Raw genomic sequence first — 26561 nt, 5'->3', positions numbered from 1 at the left:
ACTTGGGATTTCTTTATACTATTGCAGACTCAGCAGTGCAATGGGAGGGTGGTTCTGAAAGGGGTATTCCTATCTGCTTAATCCTTGACTCTTGCAACCCCAATTTCAGTTTGGTCCTAGGTGTCCCAGATTCAGCATCAACATGTTTCCACGGCACTCACCAAGTACTGTGCTGACATGTTTCAGGCTGCCATGAACAACTCCTAAAATGTTGGGATCTGGGAAATAGAAAAAAGCAGTTCTGACCCCCCTTCACAGTGATATATAAATTTCTGTGCGACCATTGTCTGGGAGAAACCCAGAGAACTGCTACTGGCACTTTGGAGGCAGTTGAGTGTGTGTAACCAAGGAAAGAAGATGGGAATGAGAAATACAAACAAGGATGCAGAGTATTCCCTAGCAACTTATATTGCAACTCAGACTTTGAGGGCTATAGCAACTTTCTGGAGCCAGCCAGATTACTAGGAACAAAAAGTCAAGCTAATCATCCCAAATCACGCCAGCTACCCAGACTCAATGGTTCTGGAGGAAGTTGCAGAGTACTGGAACTAAAGAAGGGAAAGAGAAGAGCTTGCCCATAGTTAATCTTTGCTGGCACTACCAATTTGTGCCTAGTGAAGTGAGGGAAAGGGATTTAAGATCAGGCTTTTGTGGTGGAAAGGTGGGAAAGAGAGTGAGGGCCTGGTACTTTTGGCAGGGCATAGAAGGAAGGGTAGCAGACGAGTGGTGTGACGAGTCATGCTAGTTAAGCAGCAGCTACAGAATTGCAAATAATCAAATCCACAAAAGAGAAACCCACAGACTGGGGAAGGGAGGAACTATAAGATTAACCAACCAAGAGCATAAAAATAGCAACCCCCTTCTGCAGCATTTTTTGATGGAAATTATGAAAGCATTGCTGCTGGAGGGAGGACAAGATCAAAAGCCTAATTGCTGTTATACAACTTTCTCTTGAAACTGAAAAAATCTGTAATGACAGAGAAAGTAAACTGACAGATTTCTCACCACAGGCAGCCCACAAGTTGTGAACAAGATCGGTTCTGGAAGTTTGTTCTTCAGTTGAATTGTATGTAAGGTGGAAAAGTGTACCTCCAGCCAAAAATACCCATTTCTTAGCTTTGAATAGCACAGGGAAGGGTTAACACCCTGTGATGTTTGTTTTCCTGTATATATCCCTGTTCAGAAGATTTCCCCTCACATTCTGTCCCTGTGAGAATTGGATTTTGAAAAGTTTAGTTTGTTGTGGAAACAAGGATTGGTGAGAAAGCTTCAGTGGAGATTCTTTCCCCCCATGATAAGTTGTCTGTAAGTCAAATGTTTGTAATTCAGGGGCTGCCTGTATTACACACAAATGTCCTTTTGTTCTGATCAAGGAAAATCTTTCTTCCTATTTCTCACTCAGCTCTACGTCCCTCTTTTATGCTGCACTAAGTTTATTGTTAATGTGAGTCTTCAAGTCACTTCTGATTTATGACATTCTGAAGATGAACCTATCATGGGATTTTCTTGGAGAGTTTTTCAGAAGGGGTTCCAATCGTCTTCATTTGTGCTATAGAGACTGTCACATGCCAAGGTCACCCACTGTGTTTTCATAAACCAGTTCGCTATACTGTGATATCATTTTGATATCACTTTAATTTTTACGCTTTCATTTCCTCTAAGTTATGTGATATAATTAAAAAAAATACTTAACAAAGCAGTGGGTGCGGCATGTGACCCTTTAGATGTTGCTGGACTAACATTCCCATCACTAACCAGTATGTATTACCAATGGTGAGGAATTATAAGAGATGCAATCTAAATAATACCTGAAAAATCACATGTTATCTCTGTGATAATGGAAGAAACTGAATAAATTCATAAATACAGAGTCTCACTTATCCAAGCTAAACGGGCCGGCAGAAGCTTGGATAAGCAAATATCTTGGATGATAAGGAGGGATTAAGGAAAAGCCTATTAAACATCAAATTAGGTTATGATTTTACAAATTAAGCACCAAAACATCATGTTTTACAACAAATTTGACAGAAAAAGCAGTTCAATACACAGTAATGTTATGTTGTAATTACTGTATTTACGAATTTAGCACCAAAATATCATGATATATTGAAACATATATATTGACTACAAAAATGGCTTGGATAATCCAGAAACTTGGATAAGCAAGGCTTGGATAAGTGAGACTCTACTGTAAGTACAAACTAAAAATTGAGTGAATAAATAAATACAACTGGGGTATAAACATAATAATAATAACAACAACAACAACAACAACAACAACAACAATCCACTTAAAATTAGAACAGAACATTGTAGAGCATTAGGAAGCAATTACTAACATGGTGGTGCAAATCACCATGCTTTTACCATCCTGCTTGAAATCCTGCTAACTGGAAACCAGAGAGCTCTTCAAGTGTCTATACAGGGCCAACATGGGAGGGAGGAGAGGAAACTTCTATAGTGCAACCAATTGCAAAAGGATCAAAATTGGCACTGGAATGTAATGCAGATATATGATGTGATAAAGGCAGGTTATTAGCAGAAAAAGAAAGTTCTGACAACATTGAAACTGCCAACTCAATCTGAGATGCATAATTTGTGCTAGCAAGTTGAAAGAAAGATGAGTCAGGGAAACAAGAGATTGCAGAGCACCACAAAAGAGGAATACAGTATAAATATCTCAAAAGATTAGAATGTCAAGGACATGTTATGAAATAACAAAGAACTCACCATAGCCATCTCTCAGATGAGTGACAAAGTTATGAGACTGACCTGGTTTAAACCCAGTGCCCATGCATGAACACATAGGCCCATAAACTTACTATAATAGATTCCAAAACTGCAAAATAGTAGAAGAAAATACTAACATCATCACTGAAAAACAAAGAGGAGGATCAGGTACTAAGCAACGGAAAAGACTGGAGAAACCTGAAGTTATCTGCAATGCAATAGCCTCTTGAACTTCTTCAAACCCTAATTATGGCCAATTGTGAGGAATTATGAGAGTTATAACCTAAAATGCCTGGAGGGCTAAAATTCCCCATTTCCATATTACAGCCTTAATGTCAACAATAAGCAAAATTGGGCCTTGCAGCCCACTTACAACCAATTCCATCTCATCATAACCCTGCCTCCTCTGGAATGCATTAAATGAGAGGTTTTAAGAATTATAATTACTGTAGTTATAATTTCCATTTGCATCTATAAAATCAGCAGCATCTCTACTTTAGTATTTACATGTCCCGCAGTTAAAGAGTTCACTAATTCTCCATACTATATTTACTGTTTACTCAAGTTCTGCAGAACAAGATTTTTTTTTAAAAAATTGGAAAAATAAAAATAAATTTCATGCATTGTCACAAACTGAAATTGAGCATACCTAGTTTTTGTTTTCAAATAAAAAGCCTGTTTTTCCTTTATGGACTGGGCCCCCTCCAGTTCATCACAAAGGGCAAAAAGCAATGACATACAAGGCTAAATGGAAAGATACTTGTTTCATCAAGGCAAAGTATCAAGCGACTCTGTGCATCTATGCATAACTAAGCAATGAGAGGAACTAGACAAGCATTTGAAAACAAACAACTCACCGTTAAAAATAGTTCATTCCCATACCTTGGTCAAAGAAACAGGCAGACATCAAGGCACTGGTGTTAGACACAGTGGATTTAATTGTGTTTGAAAACTGACAAGGGAAGCATTTCATCTTCCGCAGCACACCGATTGGCTTGTGTATTTTCATCTGTGTTAAACGCCCTTTCCAGCCAACAAAATGAATGCGAGTCCTTTCTTTGGACTGGGACCTGGTAGCTCAGTGATAATTACAGGGAGGCTATTTTCATCCTCTAGTACCGCAATGAGCAATGAAGAATCTACAGAAAGTGCCACTCTTCTACGCCCTCCCCTTTGGTGCCCTGCTATTTTTTGCTTCCATCTCTAGGTGGGGGCCTTTGCGACCTGCACAGAACATCTCTCACTGCTGTCCAGCAGCTTGCAAAGAAATCCCTGTCATAAGCAAGAGTCAGAGGCAAAGGGGAATTGCTGGCAAAGTCAATGCCCTCTACGTCTGTCAGCAAGGACTTGATGATGCACAATGTTCACCGTTCAACACTGCATACCAGATCACATTTTTTAAACATTTTTTAACCCTAACCCACACACAAAACCTCCATCCTCAAGGAATAGCTGCCTATTGCTGCACACAGCTGATACACTGTAAAAGATAAAGGTCAAATCAATGGTCACAAACCTATCACAAACGACGCCAAAACTAGTACTCAACCTACCTGTCCTTTAAGTGGTTAGTATATCTACCGTTTCTGCCAACCTCCTGATCACAATCAAGATGGACAGATGAAAAAGTACCAGGAGTTCAAAGTAGTCTTAGGCCAGACTGTCAAATCCATATCCTGAATTGTTCTCTATCCTTCAGATCTCACCATACTTCAATCTGTAAACCCCTCCTCAACCCTGGTGCAACAGTTCTTCTCTTACACTTTAATCACTTCTTGTCTTTAATTGCCATGACTTCAACCCTGTGAATGAGAACAAATTTCCTAATTTTCAACCACCCTGGTTAGGTCTTGCACACTCAGCACTATAGCTTCCTTGACTTAGTCTATTAATCTGTAATGTGATTTTCTGCTTTTCCTGCTGCCATCTTCTACTTTACTAAGCACAGTTTTCTCTCCTAAATCATGCCTCCTCATGATACATCCAAAGTACGACTACCTTGTTTTAATCATCATAGCTTCTAGGTTATTGATGTTATACTAGGTTTAGGTTATTGATGTTATACTTAATTCACTGGTATTAGGTTTAATTTGATGTTAGGTTTTTAACACTGTATTTATATGTGGGGTCTTGTTGGGATTTTATGCTATTATTTATCTGTTTTTGAAGGCACTGAATGTATGCCGTTGTTTGTTGGAATCCACCCTGAGTCCCTTCAGGGAGATATATTCGACAGGCCATGCTATCTGCAGAACTCTTTTCCAGCACCACATCTCAAATGAATTGATTCTTTTCCAACCTACTTTCGCAGCCATATATAGAAATAGTAAATACTATAGCCTTGAGAATCCTAATCTTAGTATTCAGTGACTTATCTTGGGACTTCAAAATCGTGTCTTCCATAACTGCTCTTCCAAGTCCTAGTCTTCTAGGGTATCGTTTCATAAGGTTGTAGGGCAGTGGCTCTCAACCTGTGGGTCCACAGATGTTTTGGTCTTCAACTCCCAGAAATCCTAACAGCTAGTAAACTGGCTGGGATTTCTGAGAGTTGTAGGCCAAAACAACTGGGGACCCACAGGTTGAGAACAACTGTTCTAGGGGATCATAAGATTGCAGAATGTCACATAATGGCAAAATCCATATTTTAATGTGACACAGGGACTTATATTTTTATAATGTTCAGTTATGACATGTTCATTTACCCATGGTCTTCCCATATGGCTTTCAATTCGTGTAGTATTACTTAATTTTTTTTAGATTTGCTTTTACATGTAATTATTGCATTTGATTATTCAAACGATGTGCTCTAAACACTGATAGTTTCTTGCTAAATGAAAGAAAGGCATGATAATCAAATGTTATTGAAATCATGCAATTAATGGAAGGACTGTCCTCTCAAGTGTCATGGTGTGTGTCTTCTCAGATACTTGTCATTCCTACTTTCCCCTCCTTCAAGACTAAGATCATTGGTTTTTAACTCCACTTCAATCTTAACTCTCACAAATCAGCTTGTAAGTTAGGCTACCATACTAACTAGCACAAGCTCAGTTGAAATATTTTTTGTTGTTAAGTGAAGATTTGAATCTGGGCCTCTGAATCCTATCCGAAACTATTTAAACTATTACACTGTACCTGCTCTTAAGAATCAACTATTTATGATTTTAACATCAGGTCACAAGCAAAGATTTTGTCTTTCTAAAATTAGGAAACACGCAAATACTCTCTCTCCTAAGCTTTGTCTTATTTGTTTGTTTGTTATGTCAGCTTTGTTAAATCAGAGATCATACAGCTATTTTAAAATTAGAAAAACATGGTTGGTAATCTTGTTGTTCATGTATATCAACCAAGGGTATTATGTTAATAACCTCCACAAAACAATAAACCCTAATAGGATTATTAGAGGCTTTTATTTAAAAGCTGGCTGCAATTTGGAATAATTACCACCTCATACTGAAAAGATGCTTGGAAGAAATTATATACAGATTGCTTGTTAATTATTTTGCATGACATCCATTAAAATGCATATAGTAAGTATTATGATTCTCATGCTAATGTGCTGAGGGTCTTGCAAAGATCACTGTTAAAATTGTAAGTTAACCAGTTAGGCAGATAATTGGCAATAAGCCTTCAGAATTCTCAGGAAATACAAAAGGTCTTTCCCATTTTCAGAAAAGTAGCAAAAATATTAAATGCTATTTTGATGCAAAGAAAAGCACATTAGATTTGGACCCTATTTACTTGGATGAAATATGTAAGGATATACTGTATGATTTGAGATTATGTGGGAACATTAATTGTTAATTTGTTAACTAATCAAATGTTTAATTAAACAATTTTTAATTCATTGTTAACACTTTATTTCAATAAGACAACCATATTAATGGGGGATATATTCTAGGATTTCCTCTTTAGGAATTTACTAAGTCCTACAATACAACTCTCGCAAAACTCTCAGAGTTGTGGATTAGTAGACATGAATATGGGTTCCATAATTATGAGCAATTTACTGTATTGTTAAGTGACACTCACAATAATACAGATATTCACTCTGATAAGATAAAGCTTGAAGTCCTGACATGAAGCAAACAGTGAAGGAAGCTGATAGGAAGAAAATTAATCCATTGAAATGTAGTGCTGGAGGAGAGCTCCCCTGATAGCATGAACTGCCAAAAACATAAATAAATGAGCCCAAAGCCAAATTTAAGTTCAAGTTCTCTTTATTATGGAGAATACAATTTTGGCAAAAATGTCCTCACACTCAAATGAATCACAGCAGTTTTGATCTCAGATAGTTATATGCAACCTGCAAGCCATAGTTTGTCCACAGCTGACTTTAAAAACCCTCCTGGTCAAGGTCCTTGTAAGTACCACTTTCCTTACAAAGAAGATACACCATCCAGGCAGAATTAGCAGTTCATATAAAGCACAGTCAGCTTTATTTAAAACACTGCAATGAAGAATAAAACCATGCCTAGCCTTCCAAGTCTCTTGCACCGGCCTCCGTCCTGACTTGGAGTTTATGAGTCAGCTTTCACGAGACATATTAAAATTATGTGAGTTTGCAAGAAAGGATGGTCTGCACAGTTAGCAAGTATGTTTGATGGATAACAACCCTTAGCAAGAGAGCTACCATATGTTGCCCCTACTATGCTTGGATTAAAATAGCTGAAAACCTGAAAGAAGCATATTTTGCCACCCTTAAGTAGCTTGCCTGTTTGGCTTTCTCTTCCCATCGATGGATGGCCTGAACTACACCTCTTATTTTTCCTTAATATATTTTTCTAATCATAGATTTCAAAATATATGGTAAATTCAACGGAATGACAAGGTTGCTTTGAAGTCACACAGGGATATAACTTCATGCTATTTTTGAATAGGAGTCAGAAAAGGAACAGTCAAATCTAGTCTGGAACGGAAGGTTTGTGCTGCTAATTTTTTAAGACCTATGCTAAACAATCTTTTGAAACATGAACCCTGAAAAGCATATATTCTTCCCACATGTCTACATCCCGAAGTTGTTTTTTTAAAAAAAAATGAGAGGAAATGCATGTTTTGTTTCTGCACCCATAGTAATTCACTTCTATTGCTAAATGGGGAAAACTCCCTGAAAATCATGTGACTCATTCTCAAGACATTCAATAGCAGTTTATTATATCATATGCACACGATTAAACAATAGTAGCATTGATATGCTTGTTTCTATGTCAGAATTGCTAACCTTACATGGGAAAGTATATTCTATCAGCAAGAACTGTTTTTCACCATGGAAAGTAGGCCAAATGGCTTCTTGCAAATATACTGTATTTCATCACATAACAGTCACACTTTCTCCACTTTTTGTGTAAAAAAAGGGGATGAGATGAAAACATGGTAAGTTGCCTTTCCACCCAGTTCAGCATTCTCCTCAATTGGAAGCTATGAGTACTAGCCAAAGAATCATATTGGAAGACCTAGAAATTCCTAGAAGGAACATTTTTAAATAAAATATGTGAATAATCAAATCTACAAAAATCAAGACAGCAAATGTGGAGGAACAACTGTGCCCTATTAAAATAAACACCACAAATATTAAGAATGCAGGGCAGTGTGCTAATTTAGAGGCTTCGGGGCTTTTCTGAAATCCTCCCAAGTAATCTTATTTTTGTTTATAAAACAGTTCTGCTGTCCAGAAATGCATATAACCCTCACCTTCCAACCTTAGTTGTTAAATGGAAAGGAATGACTATACACAGTAAGAGTCCAGGATGAACAGCCCTTGAAAGGTTGCCATGATTATAGTCATGTACAGATATTTATGGAGAAAGAGGGAAAGGCGTAAACCTTTGGCTGCAAAGACAAAGCAGCAGAAAACAGTCAACAGCAAGTCTTAAGAGAAGCCCAAAAGGCAGCAACATACCTTTGGGTCAAGTTTTTCATACCTCAAAAGCCTACACATCGGGTTTTTCAAAATAAAAATATTGCAACCTTGTCAGAAAGGTTCACCTGCTTAAAACAAACCAGCAACACTGGCTAGGTAGCATACTGAAACAATGCAAAAAGCCTTAGAAAACATTTAGTTATAGCTTTGTTAACAAAGGAAAGGTGTTATTTAACACCTTGACTTCCATAACAGAAGATCTGACAACAAAGACAGAAATAACAAGGAGAGAATAGGAATACAGCAGGAGGACTTAAGTTACTCAGGCCTACTTTTCCCCAGTAGGTGTAAACCCGACTGGATTCAACCCGAATGCTTTCCAAGAGGAAACTAAAAATAAGAGAGTGTATTTTCCCTTCTATAATTAGGGCATGGTAGATTGGAGAAATGAGTATTGGCTGCCAAACTGAGCTTCACATTGTTTATTGGGAAGCCTGCAACATAAAAAGGTCATTCTATCCACAGTAAAGAAAGCCCTATCAAAGCAACCACAGGGAAAGTACGTCTAGGTACATTGATTCTTTTTTTAAAATTACACAAGCTCTGCATATCTCATTTGGAAAAAGGACAGGTCACATAGTCTCAACTTTTCTGAGGGTTTTGGCTGGCGGCTATTCTTGGGAGGAACAAAAAAGTTGCTGGACAAAATGTTGGTTCACTGGCCAGCTAGTAATAAGCCCAATTTCCTAAACTATTTAGCACATGCAGAGGGCTTAAAAACGAAGTAGGAACCTCTCCTGTTTGTTTCAGGCATGAAGATGGTTAAAATAAAATCAGTAATTTCTGTGGTATTTCTGGCTTCCACAGTTTCAGAAGATAAAGTAAAAATGGGACTGCCAGTATATCAAAATCTGGTGTCATCATGAAGCTTCAAACAAGGCTGACCTTACCTTATTTTGGTTTTGAAATAGTCCCTAGGGAAGAGGAAAGGTACATCACTATGGACTCCAATTGTGCCACCATTAGAGGTTGTATTCCATTTTTTTGAGGGGAAAAAAGGCCAGCTGCTTTTTTTCTGCCAAAGGTTTCCTTCCAAATCTGTGTTTGCTCCCTACTACCAGTCCAACTCCCCATGAAGCAAAGATGAAAAATAAAAGTGATGTTACACTCATGCTGGGAGTGATGCTGCAGGATTTTTATTTGGCGGAGGGGGAAATAATTCCTTGTGAGTTAGAGCAGTTGCCTAGGCTTGCTCTAATGCATAAGGGAAGACAGAGATAGAAAAATTTGATCCCTCCCATTTTTTCCAGTGATTAGATGAAAGCAGGGAACTGAGAATGAAGAAGTACACAGATGAAAAGAGATCTGAACTTGTTCTCTCACTCAGAATAAATCTCCAGCTGTAATCACAGCCAAGCAAAAACCAATGTGAACTGGAGCAATTTGTTTTTAAAGTGCATTATTCTGTAAAAGGCAATTTCCATGCACTGGATGCACAAGCATCCATACAGAAGGGGGATATGTAGGTCACATCATAAATCTAAAACTCCCTTTACTTATCCATTATGGTTTGTAAGAAAAGGAAGAATTTTTCCCCCAAAGATTAACACATATTGCCTAAAAGGCCAGTAGATATACAGCAGAAACAGACCAGGGAGTTATAAAGTAACAATAATAATCTTAATTTTCCAATACAGTCGTCATTCCACATTTGCAAGCTTGACTTTTGCAGATTTGATTAAAATGTTATCTAGGAATCTCCTGTACAATTCTATTTCTTTGCTTTATTTTCATCTTGCCTTTCTCCCAATTAGTTCGGCACAGAATCACACTAGAAGGCCTAGAGAGAATACCTTTTAGGAATCCACCAAAGCAGTGGTTCTCAACCTGTGGGTCTTCAGGTGTTTTGGCCAACAACTACCAGAAATCCAAGCAAGTTTACCAGCTGTTAGGATTTCTGGGAGTTGAAGGCCAACACATCTGGGGACCCACAGGTTGAGAACCACTGCACTAAAGGCTGAATTGCTCTGGAGGACCTGGAGATCTCCACACAAATGTTTTATCATGTTGAAGAAATAGGGCATGGGAGGAGAAAAGGGTAAATGTAAGGTATGTGAGGTGTAGGGAATGTTTGAAGCAGTCACTTTCACACTCTTTCCTGCTTCTCTCCAGATACACATCTCCCACATCCTTATACCCTTGAAGGAGCTTCTTGCTGTAATAGACATGATACCATTAATACTCATCCTCCATCCCCTATAGAAAAAAAAGAAATCCTACTGGAGGCTTGTTATCACATGTCCAGTTTCTTGTACTGAGTACAGATTGGAACACTGAGCAAACACTGGATGTTTTCCAGTTCTAAGACAGTCAGCTTCTGTTTGCTAGGATACCCACTCTATTCAGCTGACACAAATGCAGAAAAATGTATGAAGGATTCACTATAAAGCTGATTAAATCTGATGATTCTGTTAGGTATTCAAAATAGAAAGGGTACCTTTTATAGAGGAACAACATTTATTTGCAGTAGCAGCCTAGGGACAAGCCCTGACAATAAAACATTTGCAATCATGAGAACTGGTAATGAAGAGACACATGTAAACCAAGCAATTGACTTTCTGAATCTATACTCAATCTTTCACCCTCTGACAATTCCACACACACACATTGCGTACATTCCACGCACACACCAGACCTTACATAAAATTCAAATTGTACAATGTCTGTTCTATTTAACAAATACAGCATTACAAAGCATCTAAAATAGATCAGGGAATACAACAATGGCAAGAATTCATAACTGTGACATGAATTCTAGCTTTAAAACTAATTTAGAAATCATTTCAGTTTTCCATATGAGTGAAATATTGGACTCTTTAAGAAACTCATAGGACTACAACTTGTTAGGACTAAAAAATATGATGTCAGGGGAAGATAAACTGGTTCTTCATTCTAAAATCTGGAGGATTTCTCCTCTTCCCTTGCAAAATGAAAACAGTAAAAACATGAAAAGCTTTGTCTGAAAGAGAAATCAGATTTCATTTATCAACTGAAAGCATTTTATAGATGGAGGACTAGGGAGGGGAAAATCCAGCTCTTTACCCAGCTCCACAATTGTACAGCTCTAAAATTAGGACAGAAACCTGTCTGCCTAGAGGGTTGACAAGTAACCCAAATAGCAACATTTCAAGGCAAAATCACTTGTGGATCTCTAAATGGAAAGCTACATATATAGAATATCGTAGCGAAGTAATTATTTCTCCTTCAGTGTACAACAAAGGATTACTGGACTTGGAGAGCACTGGTCATTCAAAGCTCCTGCTGAATTTGTATCCATCCATAGGGAGCGGGAAGGAGGAATTTTGATGTTGCGGGTGCAAAGCTGTTATAACACTGCAGCCAATTACTGACAGCCAAATCCATAATTTTTTTTAAAAAAAATCAAATATATCAAATTACTAGCTGTGCCCAGCCACGCGTTGCTGTGGCAAAGTATGGTGGCATGGGAAATAAAGTATTGAGGAATTAGTGGTAGTTAAGGTAAAGGGTAAAGGATTCCCCTGACATTAAGTCCAGTCGTGTCTGACTTTGGGGGTTGGTGCTCATCTCCATTTCTAAGCCGAAGAGCTGGCATTGTCCATAGACACTTCCAAGGTCATATGGCATGACTGCATGGAGAGCCGTTACCTTCCCGCCGGAGCAGTACCTATTCATCTACTCCCCTGCGCCATCAGGGGATATTATTTCCTAAAGCTTGTGAATATACAATATTTCTGATTGTTGAAGTGTGAATGATGTATGTTTGTTGGTTTGGGGAATTGGTTTTTCTGCGGATATCTTGGCTGGATGTATTTGGTGTTGTTGTTGTGCATGTGTTTGGGTTCTTTTGCCCTGTGGTCGTGGTTGTTTTTGTAGGTATGCATGTGTCCTGGCTGTAGTGGACATGGGAGGTAGGGATTGCATTGGTGTGTGGATAGTGTGTTGTGTGAAGTTGTGTTGTCTGGTTTTAAGTGGTGAGGCAGCACAGGGTGTCGGAGTTTAGCAATGTCGAAGTTTGTTGTGGTGAGGTTGGATGGGTTTCTGTAAGGTGTGGTTTGAAGGTGTAGTGAATGGTTGAGGGGTGGGACTGCATGGTGATCTGTCCACTGTATGATGGTATTGGTGTGTTATTGGTATTATTATTATTTTCTTCTTCCTGTTCAATATTGTGGTTGGTGGGTATGCGTATGTGTAGTTGTGGAAATGCGTGGTTGGTAACTGGTAGTTGGGCTGTGGTACTGAATGGAGGTGTTTTATTGTTAGTATAGCTGGCTGTTGTTACAGTTTGTCGAGTAGTTAGAGTCCTCCTTGTCATTTAGCCATTGGTCTTCCCTTGGCCTTGGTGCTTTGAGGCCCTGGGCTGAGTAAGTTGCTAGGAGACCAAGTGGGCGGAGCTTAGCCTTCTAACTGGCAGCAATTGGATAAAAACAATTAATCCTCTCCCTCTAATTAGGACTTTATTTTTCTTTTCTTTTCATTGTCGGAACCTAGGGGCAAGGATGGTGGGTTGTGCTGCCAAGTTTCGTGGTTCTAGGATGTGTAGTTTTGTTGCTTACTCCACAGCCCCCAGTTTTTTACTCTTTTATATATATAGATCAACTTGTATTAATAAATTTTAAAACTGGCATGTTTTAGTCCAGTGAGTCGTGCTATTTCTTCTCTGCACACAACCCTGATACATAGCTCTCAATGACTTCCGTCAAGAGCCAACAACTCTGGAGACCAGGGCTCAATTATATTATTATTCCTGATTAATATACATTTGCAATTTATGAAGGAATCAATACAGTAGAAAAACAGAGGAGTCAGAGTAGATTCCATCCGTGTTGACTATTAGCAATGACTGCATTTGTTTCTAAGTGTTGCAGTCATTGCTAATAGTCAACACGGATTTACCAAAAACAAGTCATGCCAGACTAATCTGATCTCTTTTTTCGATAGAGTTATGAGTTGGGTCGATACAAGGAATGCCATGGATGTAGCGTACCTAGATTTCAGTAAGGCCTTCGACAAAGTCCCTCATGACCTTCTGGCAAACAAACTAGTAAAATGTGAGCTAGACAAAACTACAGTTAGGTGGATCTGTAATTGGCTAAGCAAACGAACCCAAAGGGTGCTCACCAATGCGTCGTCTTCATCTTCCACATATAATCCAGGTGCTTTGCCACTGAGCTTCACACTGTTTAGCAAACAGCACCAATAAACAATGCAAGAATTTCTGCTGGCAAAAAAATGGGGGCTGGAGAAAACATGAAGGAAATGTAGTAAAAGGAGCAGTGTTCTGTCTATACTTTTACCCAATATGCTAGCCAGGTGTAAGGCTCAGGTAGGAGAGGAACACTTAGACATACAGTTCTAGAGTACAACAGAGCCACAATTTAAATTTAGCTCTTGATTTTTGCTGGTTCTTAGCACATTTTTCAACAGGTGAGTCCTCCCAGCAGTAATTATTTACTTGCAGTTTAGATAAAAATAAAATATGCAATGTTATAGTGACCTTAAAGATGGAAAGCAAAACAAAAATAGATTCACAATTCCCCCTCATTTAGACTGCAAAGTAAGCAAAGAAATTATTATATGGAATGGCCTCCTTACTCTGGGCCTCTCAGCATACATAATAATGCCCGTTTCACTCCTCCACAGTTCACTGTTCTGGTCCCCAAGTGTCAAGACCCTTCTAAAACCAGGAGGAAGGCTAAGTCAATCTATCAAGGAGCTCTGACATTTTAAAAAGGAAATACACAATCAGAGGAAAAGTGACACATCATGTAAATGGAGCAACTCACTCGGACAATGGAACAGTAGGAGTAGGGGAACTATGAACTACAAGTAAGCAGCCCTAATTTTTTTCCTCTCCCAAAGGATTCTTTAATCATCCATAGAACTGGAGAGGAAATACCAGTATTCTTGAACCTGGGTTCTTTCCCTAATGAGCAGTGTATGGTAAACAACAATGTATATATTCTAAAAAGGCAGCCAGGCAATATTAAAAGGTGTTTTACTTAAAACTATTCCCCATTCCCTCATCCTTTAATCACTATGTATATGTAAATACCTGGAAATACCTGCATTCTAAAATTTTCTTATTCGAAGCATTTCAGATAAATTACATTTTTTCCCTGGTTATCTTGTGGGAATGCGCAAAGGAGAAGAAAGTGACTTATTCAAGATAAATGCTTCATGTTTGCTGTTGTGCTCATCTTACGTATGTTGTCTGAAACTTCCTATACACCTTTCATTGGCTTCTATGGGACCATGATTCTAGACTAGATATGCCTTTGATGTGACCCAGCAAAGCTCTTGCTATATTTTTATCCATTTATTCAGTAGTCTTTTAAAGTATTCTATTCAAAGTCCTCAAAACCCATATGCCAGTTAAGTTGAAGAAGTTGTGGACAATAATTTTAGGCCTGACCCTGAACAATAAACAATCCTATTTCTCCCTCTCACTCATCCCATGGAGTTTAAAGAAGAGAACTATCTTTCTTGGAAAGATATCAAACTATTCCACAACTTGACAAGAAGATTAAAGGTATGTTTTACCTGTCAAGACTATAAAAACATTCTTATAACGGGGTGTAGCAGTTGATGAAATACAGGCAGCTACATGCAAAGTAAGTCTGTGAGAAACTGGAATAAAATTCTAAGTATATGACAAGTATAAAAGACTCTGTGGTATCAAAATTCCTAATACAGTAGAGTCTCACTAATCCAAGCCTCGCTTATCCAAGCCTCTGGATAATCCAAGCCATTTTTGTAGTCGATGTTTTCAATATATCATGATATTTTGGTGCTAAATTCGTAAATACAGTAATTACATCAAGACATTACTGCATATTGAACTACCTTTTCTGTCCAATTTGTTGTATAGCAGGATGTTTTGGTGCTTAATTTGTAAAATCATAACCTAATTTGACGTTTAATAGGCTTTTCCTTAATCCCTCCTTATTATCCAAGTTATTCGCTTATCCAAGCTTCTGCCGGCCCGTTTAGCTTGGATAAGTGAGACTCTACTGTACTTCTATTACGGCAACAAATCTCTATCCTGTGTAGGATGTGGAGATGCACACTATCAGTATTATGTGTTGTGCTTGAGGCAAATTACTTAGTTATGTATCTGCTGGCAGATGGATTGACTTCTTGGACCAAACATTGAGGAAAAGGGGTTTAAGACAAATCCTACAACCAAATATTAGCCCTGAAGATATTTTTGACTACTAATCTTGTGACACCTTGCTACCGATCATGTGGATGCAGCTGATAGAAAACTATAGGCCAAAACATGCAAAGAGATAGTTTCCCTTGTCCTCAGTTAACCTGTCTTAGTATAAAACATTTACAGTCCTTAAAAGTTCTTAAAACATTTTATAAGTGATGACATTATTATTAAATCTGTAAGTACAAATCCTAGGAGCTTGCAGTATCTGAAGGTAAGTTCCAACAGCTTGCCACTAAATCATTTATCACATCTAACACAAAGGCACATACAGATGGACCTTGTACACGTTTGCGCCAAAATGGGAGGCTAAGCTAGAGTTCTTTATCTGCCTTGACGGCCCCCCTCAATTACATAACATTTTTCTGATTATTATTTTTTTTGCCCTCTAATACAGTGAGTTCTCAGGATGTTAATAATACAGCAGAAACAATATACCAGTCCATGAATGTGATATAAAGAAACCAATAGAAGGCCCTGCATACAGCTACATACATACATACAAAGTTTTACATAGCACTGATGTTGCTACAGAACCAGCATTTTGAAATATACTGATGTTCACAATCCAAAAACAATCTCAAAGCAAAAATGTTCTGAAATTCAGAAGTAAATATGTTACTTTACAGAACAATGGAAGGTATGTTCTTTGAAAAAAGAAATGTGCCAGAGGGATAACTATTTTTGGTCAGTGACTTGCCACACCTTGCTGGTGTATGGTGAACACTGTCCAAGTGAGGGATCTTAACTCCTTGCAGTTTCTTCAACCAAAAGAAAAGAAAAAGATTCTGGTATTAAGTTAAAAAAAAAAAAGAGGGCTTTGCCCAATCAATTCCCATAACATCCACTCATCAGTCAATGGTCAGATTTCAGGAGGGAACCAGATTGGGAAAGTCTAGACGTACAGCAACATAGACTCTTATCCATAGATTGGATATTCAAGCTGTGGATAAGAGAGTATACGCACATATCAATAGATGCATCACCTCAGAAGTGTTGTGAACCTCCAGTACAATTCTATAGTATGCTTACATTCAAAAGACAATCTAAATATAGGGTTAGAGAGAAGTGAGGCTGTCTTTCAGTAAATCAAACATTCCATCCATCTGTCCTTGCAAACAGCCACTGGAATATATTGCAGCTTGTTAAAAATTCGGGCCTTTCCAAGCTCTACGACCAGGAATTCCATCTGGGACCCTTCTGTGCATCATGGGAGGGTCCTAGATACTAGGGATTAAGACTGTTATTCATGTTACATTTATCTGTGGCCTTTCCCCAGTAATCCCTAGGGAAAGTAAATGGCTGGATTCTTCCCCATTCATAAATGTGGTTGATCTGAGAGCATATTAGTCACTTGTTATTCTTGTGTGGCTTCAAGTTTCCAACTTTCTTAGCAAGACTTGGTCAGAGGGGTTTGCCTTTTTTTCCTCCAAGGTTGAGAGTGTGTGACTTGTCCAAGGTTGCCTAGCGGGTTTCCGTGGCTGAGAGAGGATTCTAAGCTTGGTCTCCAGAGTCACAGTCCAAGGCTCAAGCCACTACACCATGCTAGCTCCATGACTCACCCCAGGACACTAGCAATTTCACAGCTCACTATGTGTTCCAAATCCCAGACCAACATATCAATCTATACACATTGGCTCTCATATGTATGATTAATTGAATGCAATTCCAAAAGAATTAGCAATGTTTTCTACTTAGTAAACACAGACTTGAGTAGGATGAATGTTTTCTTTTAAGAAGTGTTGGAAGGCCATACATATTCATGATTTCCTGTTCCATAAACTACATGTAACTGCTTTCAAATATGTGGAAGAGCATACTCATCTCAATGCTGGATTTTGATTCAGTGAAACATAGTTCTTAGTAACTAACAATGACCACCTTTACAAGCAAATGTGTTCCCAAATCATAATGCACAGCTATTTGTTTCAATTCATCAGACATGTTTTTGTTTTAAGCAGACAATGGGTCAAATGCAGAATAACTATTTGATACACTGCATGCAGCATGAATCACAGAGCTTCTCTAAAAACAAAGCAATTCTCAAACAAAGGGGTTTTTTTTAGCATGAGTTCTGAAACTGACTTAAGTCCTGGCTACCTAGCATGCATAGCATCCCCTAGTAGTTATATTCCAAATGTATGACAGACTTCAAGATCTGAAGGCTACTATCAAGGGTCAGAAACAGTGTTACGCACTGGACTTGTCTGTTTCTTTCTAGAAAAATACATCATTCAATAGAGAATGTGCACAGAGCAAAAATTTGTGACTATATTCATTTACTAAAAGGAAAAGGCACTGACTTCCAATTCAATTGCAAACAAAGCTAGTCTTCATCACAGCTGGCGACTAGGAGTGTGATGAATTTACAGCACAAATAACTGTGATCATGCACATACCACTGGATTACGACATCCAATGTTGAGAGACGATGAAAGTTGTAATCATAGTATAAGGAGGATTTCTCAATCTTTGAGCTAAATGCAAGTATCACGGCATTTGCAGGGCCTCATGGTCCCCATTTCCTCATGGAGCAAAGATCACACTAAAAACTGCTGTCCTACATTGAGTTGTGCCCCTCTCCTCACATCATGTGGCATGCTCCATCTTCCATGATATTACACCAAGTATTTAACTTCAAATGCTAAAAATTGTAATGCCATTTAAAGTCTCCTCAGAAAATATATATAAAGATGGAAGAAGCCTAAACTATAGGTCAAGCTGAAAAAGACAACATAATAGTTCTTCTGAAAAAGACATTTGTACATCACTTGTGTGATGTTTCCACTCAGCATCGTGTGCGTCAAATTGGGTGGCTTACTCAGCTATATCAGAAAGTTGTATCATACCTTGGTTTACACAACCACACTGCCTAGTTGGCTAGAGGAGTGTTGGAATCACAGCCTAAGACATTTGGAAAGCAGCGGATTGGGGAGGACTGATCTAACTACATCCTCAATTTCTTAGCATATATTTGAGGATGGATATTTTGAACACTTGCTGTTCACATATGGAGATAAGAAATTAAAACTTGGGTGAAACAAGGAGATTTCAAGAAATACTTAATAAAAGGGATAGTACTAGAATAATTTTGCTGCTAATAATATAGTTCACCTAAAGACACAAAATAAAGTAACTTGGAGCAATGAGGTAAAACACCAGGACCTGTAAATAAAAAAGCTACAGAGAGACAGAAGTTTCAAGCTTTCACAATTTACTGTTGACACAAGGAATACAAACTTGGGGTGACACAAAGATTTCAAAAAATACCTAATACACTACCAGTACCAGAATCCTACTGCCATTAATAATACAAATAGGTTAAATCAGATCTTGTTCTTACCTTCTGCTACATCATCATCCACAGCCCCTTTCACCTGAGAAAAACACCACTGAATGTCATTTCCACCGCCACCGGCTCCTAGAAACAAAACAAAAGTTAAATAAAAGCTGGACAACACCCTGGTTATTAAGCTTGACTGCACAGTGTTAGCATTCCAGTCTGATACACAGCGATTGTTGGCAAGGAAAGGAAATGTGAAGGGAGCACCCACCACGCCCACAAGGACCATGAGTTATTTCCAAAGCAGAAAGTTACTTGCAAGCTCTTCTTATTGTCCCACAACACTGTCCACAAATATACAACTTTTTTGTCACCAGGGATGAGTCCAAATGAACACAGTCACCATCAGTTTCTCTACAAAAACAGGTCACAACTACTCAACTTCATAGGCTGTGACACACTGAAGATACACAATACATAGTGCATGAATGTTCTTCTTACAAATCAAACTTTCTCACACAAACTTTGGAACTTACTTCTAAGTTACTAGAATCAGGAATCAAGCACCATGAGGGTACATTTTTTATTTGTAAATAACTTCATTTATGTTATCCGAAGAAAAAGCAAAAGTAAAAGAAAAAGAGAAAGTAAAAGAATAAAGCTTAAGATTTTTGTTATAAAAGAAGTCTACTATTTTGAAACTTAAAAAAGTCACCTTAGTTACAAATAAACTTGAAACTACCGTAAAAGATGGACCGGAGAGAAAGCTTCAAGAACATTCCTGCCCCGCCAGAAGGAAGACGGTGAATCATTTGAACCTTCCACCTAAACATGCCAAAGACACGCCACCCATTTCTTGGACATGTCATTCAGAGCCAGTCATTGGGTAGGGCTCGTGGAGGAAGCTGAAAGGCAGTTATCAAAATGGAGCTTTCCCTGAATATCTCCCTGAAAATGATGTGTGTGAAAACAGCTGCATAACAGTGGCATCTTAACCAAGGGGATGGAGCAAGAGAGGGAGGAGTTCCTTAAAAAAAACAACCACCACCAAGCAACTTAAGAAAAAGTTCAAGCCAGAAGGGGAAGAGTGGTCACTCCACCGCCACACAGCAATCAGAACACAGGAAAAGTGCAAACAATCCACAAGTGTTCTATTTCCATCTCCCTTTGTTACTTTGTGAAAAGAAAATGTTGCTCTCTATTTAGGCATCACACTGAACAGGAAAATAGGTATTCTACTTTGTAATTATAGCTCAATGCACAGCTTCAAAGCAACCTTGCCAAAGAGGTAAACAAGATTATAGTGCTTTCTATAAATTTCAATTTCTTTTTTTTTGGGGGGGGGGGGGGGACTTCTGCCCTCCAGGTTTTTTTGACTTCAACTCCCACAATTCTAACAGCCTACCAGGTGTTAGGAATTGTGGGAGTTGCAGTCCAAAACACCCAGAGCCAAAATTTGCCCATGCCTGATCTACACTGTACATTGCATCTACACTGTAAACTGAATGTAGTTCGACACCACTTTGACTACCAGTAGGCTGTTAGGAATTGTGGGAGTTGAAGTCCAAAATACCTGGAGGGCCAAAGTTTGTCCATGCTTTGATCTACACTGTACACTGCATCTACACTGTAAACTGAATGCAGTTCAATACCACTTTTGACTGCCATAGCTCGTTGCTATGGGATCCTAGGAGTTGAAATTTTGAAAGGTACAGTGTTCCCTCACTACTTTGCAGTTCGTTTTTCGTGGATTCGCTGTTTCACGGTTTTTCAATAAACTCTAAAATAATATTATAAATCATAAAAAATTACAATTTATAGCCTAAAGAAGGGAGGAAGGAGAAGCCGAAGGGAGAGAAAAGGAGCCCAAGCGACAACGGGAGGAGAAGGAGGCGATTTATCAACACACAATTGGTTGATAAAAACTTAAAATAGTGTATAACTACTAAAAGAATGTATATACAGTAGAATCTCATCCAACACTCGCTTATCCAACGTTCTGGATTATCCAACACATTTTTGTAGTCAACGTTTTCAAAACATTGTGATATTTTGGTGCGAAATTCGTAAATACAGTAATTACTATGTAACATTACTGCGTATTGAACTACTTTTTCTGCCAGATTTGTTGTATAACATGATGTTTTGGTGCTTAATTTGTAAAATCATAATCTAATTTGATGTTTAATAGGCTTTTCCTTAATCTCTCATTATCCAACATATTCGCTTATCCAACGTTCTGCCCGCCCATTTATGTTGGATAAGTGAGACTCTACTGTATATTAAAATATAGTTTACCTACTTCACGGATTTTCACTTATTGTGGGTGGTCCTGGAATGTAACCCCCATGATAAGTGAGGGAACACTGTACTGAGCTTTCTCTGCCTAATAGTACTGCACAAAACTACAACTCCCAAGATTTTTTTTCGTGTCAAGAGCAACCGGAGTTGCTTCTGGAGTGAGAGAATTGGCCCAGGGGACGCTCGGATGTTTTGATGTTTTTACCATCCTTGTGGGAGGCTTCTCTCATGTCCCCGCATGGAGCTGATCTCATCTCCCCGGGTAGGATTCAAACCTGGCAGCCTTCAGGTCAGCAACCCAACCTTCAAGTCACAAGGCTTTTATCCCCTAGGCCACCGGAGGCTCCATAATTCCCAGGATGTCATAGACTGAGCCATGGCAGTCAAAATGGGTGTCAAACTGCATTAATTTTATGGTGTAGATAAGGCACGGCCAAACTTTGGTCCTCCAGGTGTTTTGGACTCTAACTCCAACATTTCCGCCACACAGCCCGAAAGACATACAACAACCCAGCCTCCTGGCTGTTAGAAATTCTGGGAATTGGAGTCCAAAATACCTGGAGGGCCAAAGTTTGCCCATGTCTGATGTAGATGCACCAGTGGAAAATTGATAGAGTGATTTCGGACTAGGGACACTGGGAAAGCTGAGTCGGAATTTCCATTCCGTTGGGGAAACCAATTTTGGCGAAACCACACTCTCTCAGCCTCAAAAGGCGGCCCACTCTGGACAAATGCAGGCAAATCCCATTGACGGATTTGCCTGCAGGAGAAAAATAACTCAGGCAGAAAACGCGGGGTTTATGTGGCAGCACTCACAACCTCCCTCCATTCAAAGCTTTCTTTGAGGAAAGATTGGAGGCAAAGAAAGGCACAAACCTCAACACAGTGGCCCATGTTGCTCTTCTGAACCTTTTGTGTTTGTGAACAGATTGGAAAAAACAGGAGGGCTTGGAGAAGAAAAGGGTGGATCTTTTGCATTTTAATTCCATGTTCTATTAAGTGTGTTTTTATTTTCATAGATTAATGTTTAAATTTTATAATTGCTGTATGTTTTGTTTACTGTAGGTAAAGGTTTCCCCTGACATTAAGTCCAGTCGTGTCTGACTCTGGGGGTTGGTGCTCATCTCCATTTCTAAGCGGAAGAGCCGGCGTTGTCCATAGACACCTCTAAGGTCATGTGGCTGGCATGACTGCATGGAATGCTGTTACCTTCCTGCCGGAGCGGTACCTATTTGCATGTTTTCGAACTGCTAGGTTGGCAGAAGATGGAGCTAACAGCGGGCGCTCACTCCGCTCCCGGGATTTGAACCTGGGACCTTTCGGTCTGCAAGTTCAGCAGCTCAGCGCTTTAACACACTGAGCCACCGGAGGCTCCTTTTGTTTATTGATGTATTGTTTATTCTCACTGTTTTTATCTGATATTATCTGTGAGCCGCCCAGAGTCCCCTTCGGGAGAGATGGAGCCGGGGTATAAATAAACTTATTATTATTATTACAGTAGAGTCTCACTTATCCATGCTAAATGGGCCAGCAAAATCTTGGATAAGTGAATATCTTGGATAATAAGGAGGGATTAAGGAAAAGCCTATTAAACATCAAATTAGGTTATGATTTTACAAATTATGCACCAAAACATCATGTTATACAACAAATTTGACAGAAAAAGTACAGTAGTCTCACTTATCCAACACTCGCTTATCCAACGTTCTGGATTATCCAACACATTTTTGTAGTCAATATTTTCAATACATCGTGATATTTTGGTGCTAAATTCGTAAATACAGTAATTACTACATAGCATTATTGCGTATTGAACTACTTTTTTGTCAAATTTGTTGTGTAAAATGATGTTTTGGTCCTTAATTTGTAAAATCATAACCTAATTTGATGTGTAATAGGCTTTTCCTTAATCCCTCCTTATTATCCAACATATTCACTTATCCAACATTCTGCTGGCCCGTTTACGTTGGATAAGTGAGACTCTACTGTAGTTCAATACGCAGTAATGTTATATTGTAATTACTGTATTTACGAATTTAGTATCAAAATATGATATATTGAAAACATTGACTACAAAAATGGCTTGGATAATCCAGAAGCTTGGATAAGTTAGACTCTACTGCAGGGGTCCCCAAACTTTTTAAACAGGGGACCAGTTCACGATCCTTCGGACCGTAGGAGGGCCAGACTATAGTTGGCCACCGAGCAATAATTAATAATAGTATTAATAATAGTATTAATAATAACAACAACAATAATAATAAAAAAGAGGGTTGGAAGAGACCCTTTGGGTCATTGAGTCCAACCCCCTTCTGCCTTTGTGCACCGAAAGCACAAGCAAAGCACCCCTGACAGATGGCCGCCCAGCCTCAATGTTAATAATAATAACAATAATAATAATAATAATAATAATAATAAGGTTGGAAGAGACCCCTTGGGCCATTGAGTCCAATCCCCTTCTGCCTCTGTGCACCAAAAGCACAAGCAAAGCATCCCTGACAGATGGCCACCCAGCCTCAATATTAATAATAATAATAATAATAATAATAATAATAATAATAATAATGGTTGTAAGAGAAGAAGAGACCCCTTGGGTCATTTAGCCCAACCCCCTTCTGCCCTTGTGCTGTGGGGGCCGGATAAATGGCTTCGATGGGCCGCATCCGGCCCCCGGGCCTTAGTTTGGGGACCCCTGCTCTACTGTATTATTATTTTCAAACCATAGGAGCTCAACAAGCTGCAATTTCCACACAGGTTTCAATCTCTCTATAGGAAATCCTCCAGGCTATGCCATGTTGCATGGAAAGGATGAACCCAGGTCAGCCATTCCCACATGCAGCCCAATCTAAAACTCGCTTTTTTTGCAGCCCAAGCTTTTACTGCCTTGCAAATCAGAGCCTCAAACCATGCATTAGGCAATCCCCTGCAAACGCCTCAAATTTGCAGGGAAATGAATGAGAAACTGAAATGAATGAGTTGGGAAGCTTTTCGGAGCAACAAGAGCGGAGGAAGGGCAATGGAGGATGCCAAATGAGAAGGGGGAAATGGTCTTGGGAAAGGGAATTAAATAGGCAATGGGAATGAATTGGGAAGGGAAATAAGGCAGACTGAGAGGGAGCGGAAGTGGGCGATCCAGGGAGCCCTGCCTCAGCGCCTCACCTGAGGCGTGCGAGGGGGAGAAGGGCGGGCCCCGTCCGCGGTTACCTGCCATGTTGGACTCCCAATGGAGGCCCCGTCGGTTGCCGCGGGCCCTCCGCGTCCCCTCTGACCCCAAGGCCGAGGGGGAGAGGCCTCGCCGGGCGCGGATGGGCGCGGATGCCTTCCGGGGGGGGGAGGCGGAGAGGCAGCGCTTCTCTCTGGGCTTCTCGGCCTCGCGCCTCCCCCCGCCCTCCTCCTACTTCCGCCTGCTCCCCCCTCTCCCTCCCCCTCCCTTTCCCCTCCGCGCGCGCCTCTCGGGTTCCACTTTCAAAATGGCGCCTGCTGGGCCCGCTCGTGACGTCACCGGCGGAGGTAAGCGGAGGGGGAAAGGGGGCGGGCGCTCGGGAAGAAAGAATGGAGCCACGCCATTGGGCCGCCGCGGCGCCTCCCGACCCGCCCACCGAGGACGCCCAGTGCGCATGCGCGCAGGAGAAGGGAACCTTGGTGTGTGGGCCAACTTGGGCCCTCGGTCCGGGGTGTTTTGGACTTCAACTCCCACAATTCCTAACAGCCTACCGGAATCCTGGGAGTTGTAGTTCTTTCCAGTGCCCTTCCAGAGGGCCACTTTACCTAGAAACAGCCTTTCCACACAGCCATATTACCCAGAATACAAGAGCTGTCTTTGTAGACCTGTCAGCAGCTTATGACATTGTAAGTCATCATCTTCTCTTGAGAAAAACTTATACAGTAGAGTCTCACTTATCCAACATTCACTTATCCAACATTCTGGATTAAAAAACGCAGTCAATGTTTTTGTAGTCAAACTTTTCAATACATTGTGATGTTTTGGTGCTAAATTCGGCCCGGGCTGTGGCACAGGCGGGAGAGCAATCCAGCTGCAACCAGCTGCAATGAATCACTCTGACCAGGAGGTCATGAGTTCGAGGCCTGCTCGGAGCCTGTGTTTGTCTTGTCTTTGTTCTATGTTAAAAGGCATTGAATGTTTGCCTATATGTGTAATGTGATCCGCCCTGAGTCCCCTTCGGGGTGAGAAGGGCGGAATATAAATGCTGTAAATAAATAATAAATAAATACAGTAATTACTGTGTTGTCGAAGGCTTTCATGGCCGGGATCACAGGGTTGTTGTATGTTTTCTGGGCTGTATGGCCATGTTCTAGAAGTATTCTCTCCTGACGTTTTGCCCACATCTATGGCAGACATCCTCAGAGGTTGTGAGGTATGGAGAAACTCAGCAAGGAAGGCTTATATATATCTGTGGGAAATCCAGGGTGAGAGAAGAACTCTTGTCAGTTGGAGGCCAGCGTGAATGTTGCAGTTAATCACCCTAATTTGCATTGAATGGCTTCATCTATTGGCTACTTTCTGCCTGGGGGCATCCTTTGTTAGCTGCCCCTAGTTCCCATGTCTCAGAGTGTTGCTTCTTATTCTTGTTCTGATTTTGGGGGTTTTTTTTAATACTGGGAGCCAGATTTTGTTCATTTTCATGGTTTCCTCCTTTCTGTTGAAGTTGTCCACATGCTTGTGGATTTCAATGGCTTCTCTGTGTAGTCTGACATGATAGTTGTTGGAGTGGTCAAGCATTTCTGTGTTCTCAAATAATATACTGTGTCCAGGTTGGTTCATCAGGTGCTCTGCTATGGCTGATTTCTCTGGTTGAGTTAGTCTGCAGTGCCTTTCCACCCAAACATCCAATTCACCATGGAAAAGGAAAAGGAAGGAAAACTGCCATTTCTAGATGTTCTGGTCATCCGCAAACCCAATCAAAAATTGGTCCACAGAAAACCTACACACACAGATAGATACCTTCATAAAAACTCCAACCATCACCCAAGTCAAAAAAGAAGCACAATCAAAGCCCTGACAGACTGTGCACAAAGAATCTGCGAACCTCACCTCCTCCAAGATGAACTCAACCACCTAAACTGGGCTCTACAGGCCAATGGAGACTCCACCACAGACATCAGAAGAGCTGCAA

At 39.9% G+C, this 26561-nt stretch overlaps 1 protein-coding gene across 4 annotated transcripts in view; it reads right to left on the bottom strand.

The window, feature by feature from the left end:
- The window catches only part of ppp2r2a (protein phosphatase 2 regulatory subunit Balpha), a 41448-nt gene extending 16571 nt beyond the window's left edge, over positions 1-24877 (bottom strand). For 2 of the 4 annotated variants that reach the window (XM_016997204.2, XM_062960858.1), the window contains exons 1-2: positions 24586-24877; positions 19186-19263 (exon numbers count right to left, since the gene is read on the bottom strand). In XM_016997204.2, the coding sequence (XP_016852693.1) occupies positions 19186-19263; positions 24586-24637 (130 nt within the window). In that variant the 5' untranslated portion in view covers positions 24638-24877. The remainder of the gene's footprint in view (positions 1-19185; positions 19264-24585) is intronic. The other 2 variants (XM_062960859.1, XM_008120179.3) reach the window with 2 other exon arrangements.
- Positions 24878-26561: the final 1684 nt, after the last annotated feature.

This window comes from Anolis carolinensis, unplaced genomic scaffold (genome assembly GCF_035594765.1).
Source record: "Anolis carolinensis isolate JA03-04 unplaced genomic scaffold, rAnoCar3.1.pri scaffold_8, whole genome shotgun sequence".
Lineage (NCBI taxonomy): Eukaryota > Metazoa > Chordata > Lepidosauria > Squamata > Dactyloidae > Anolis > Anolis carolinensis.
Note: the sequence above shows the minus strand (reverse complement) of the source record. Positions and strands in the feature narration are given on the sequence as shown.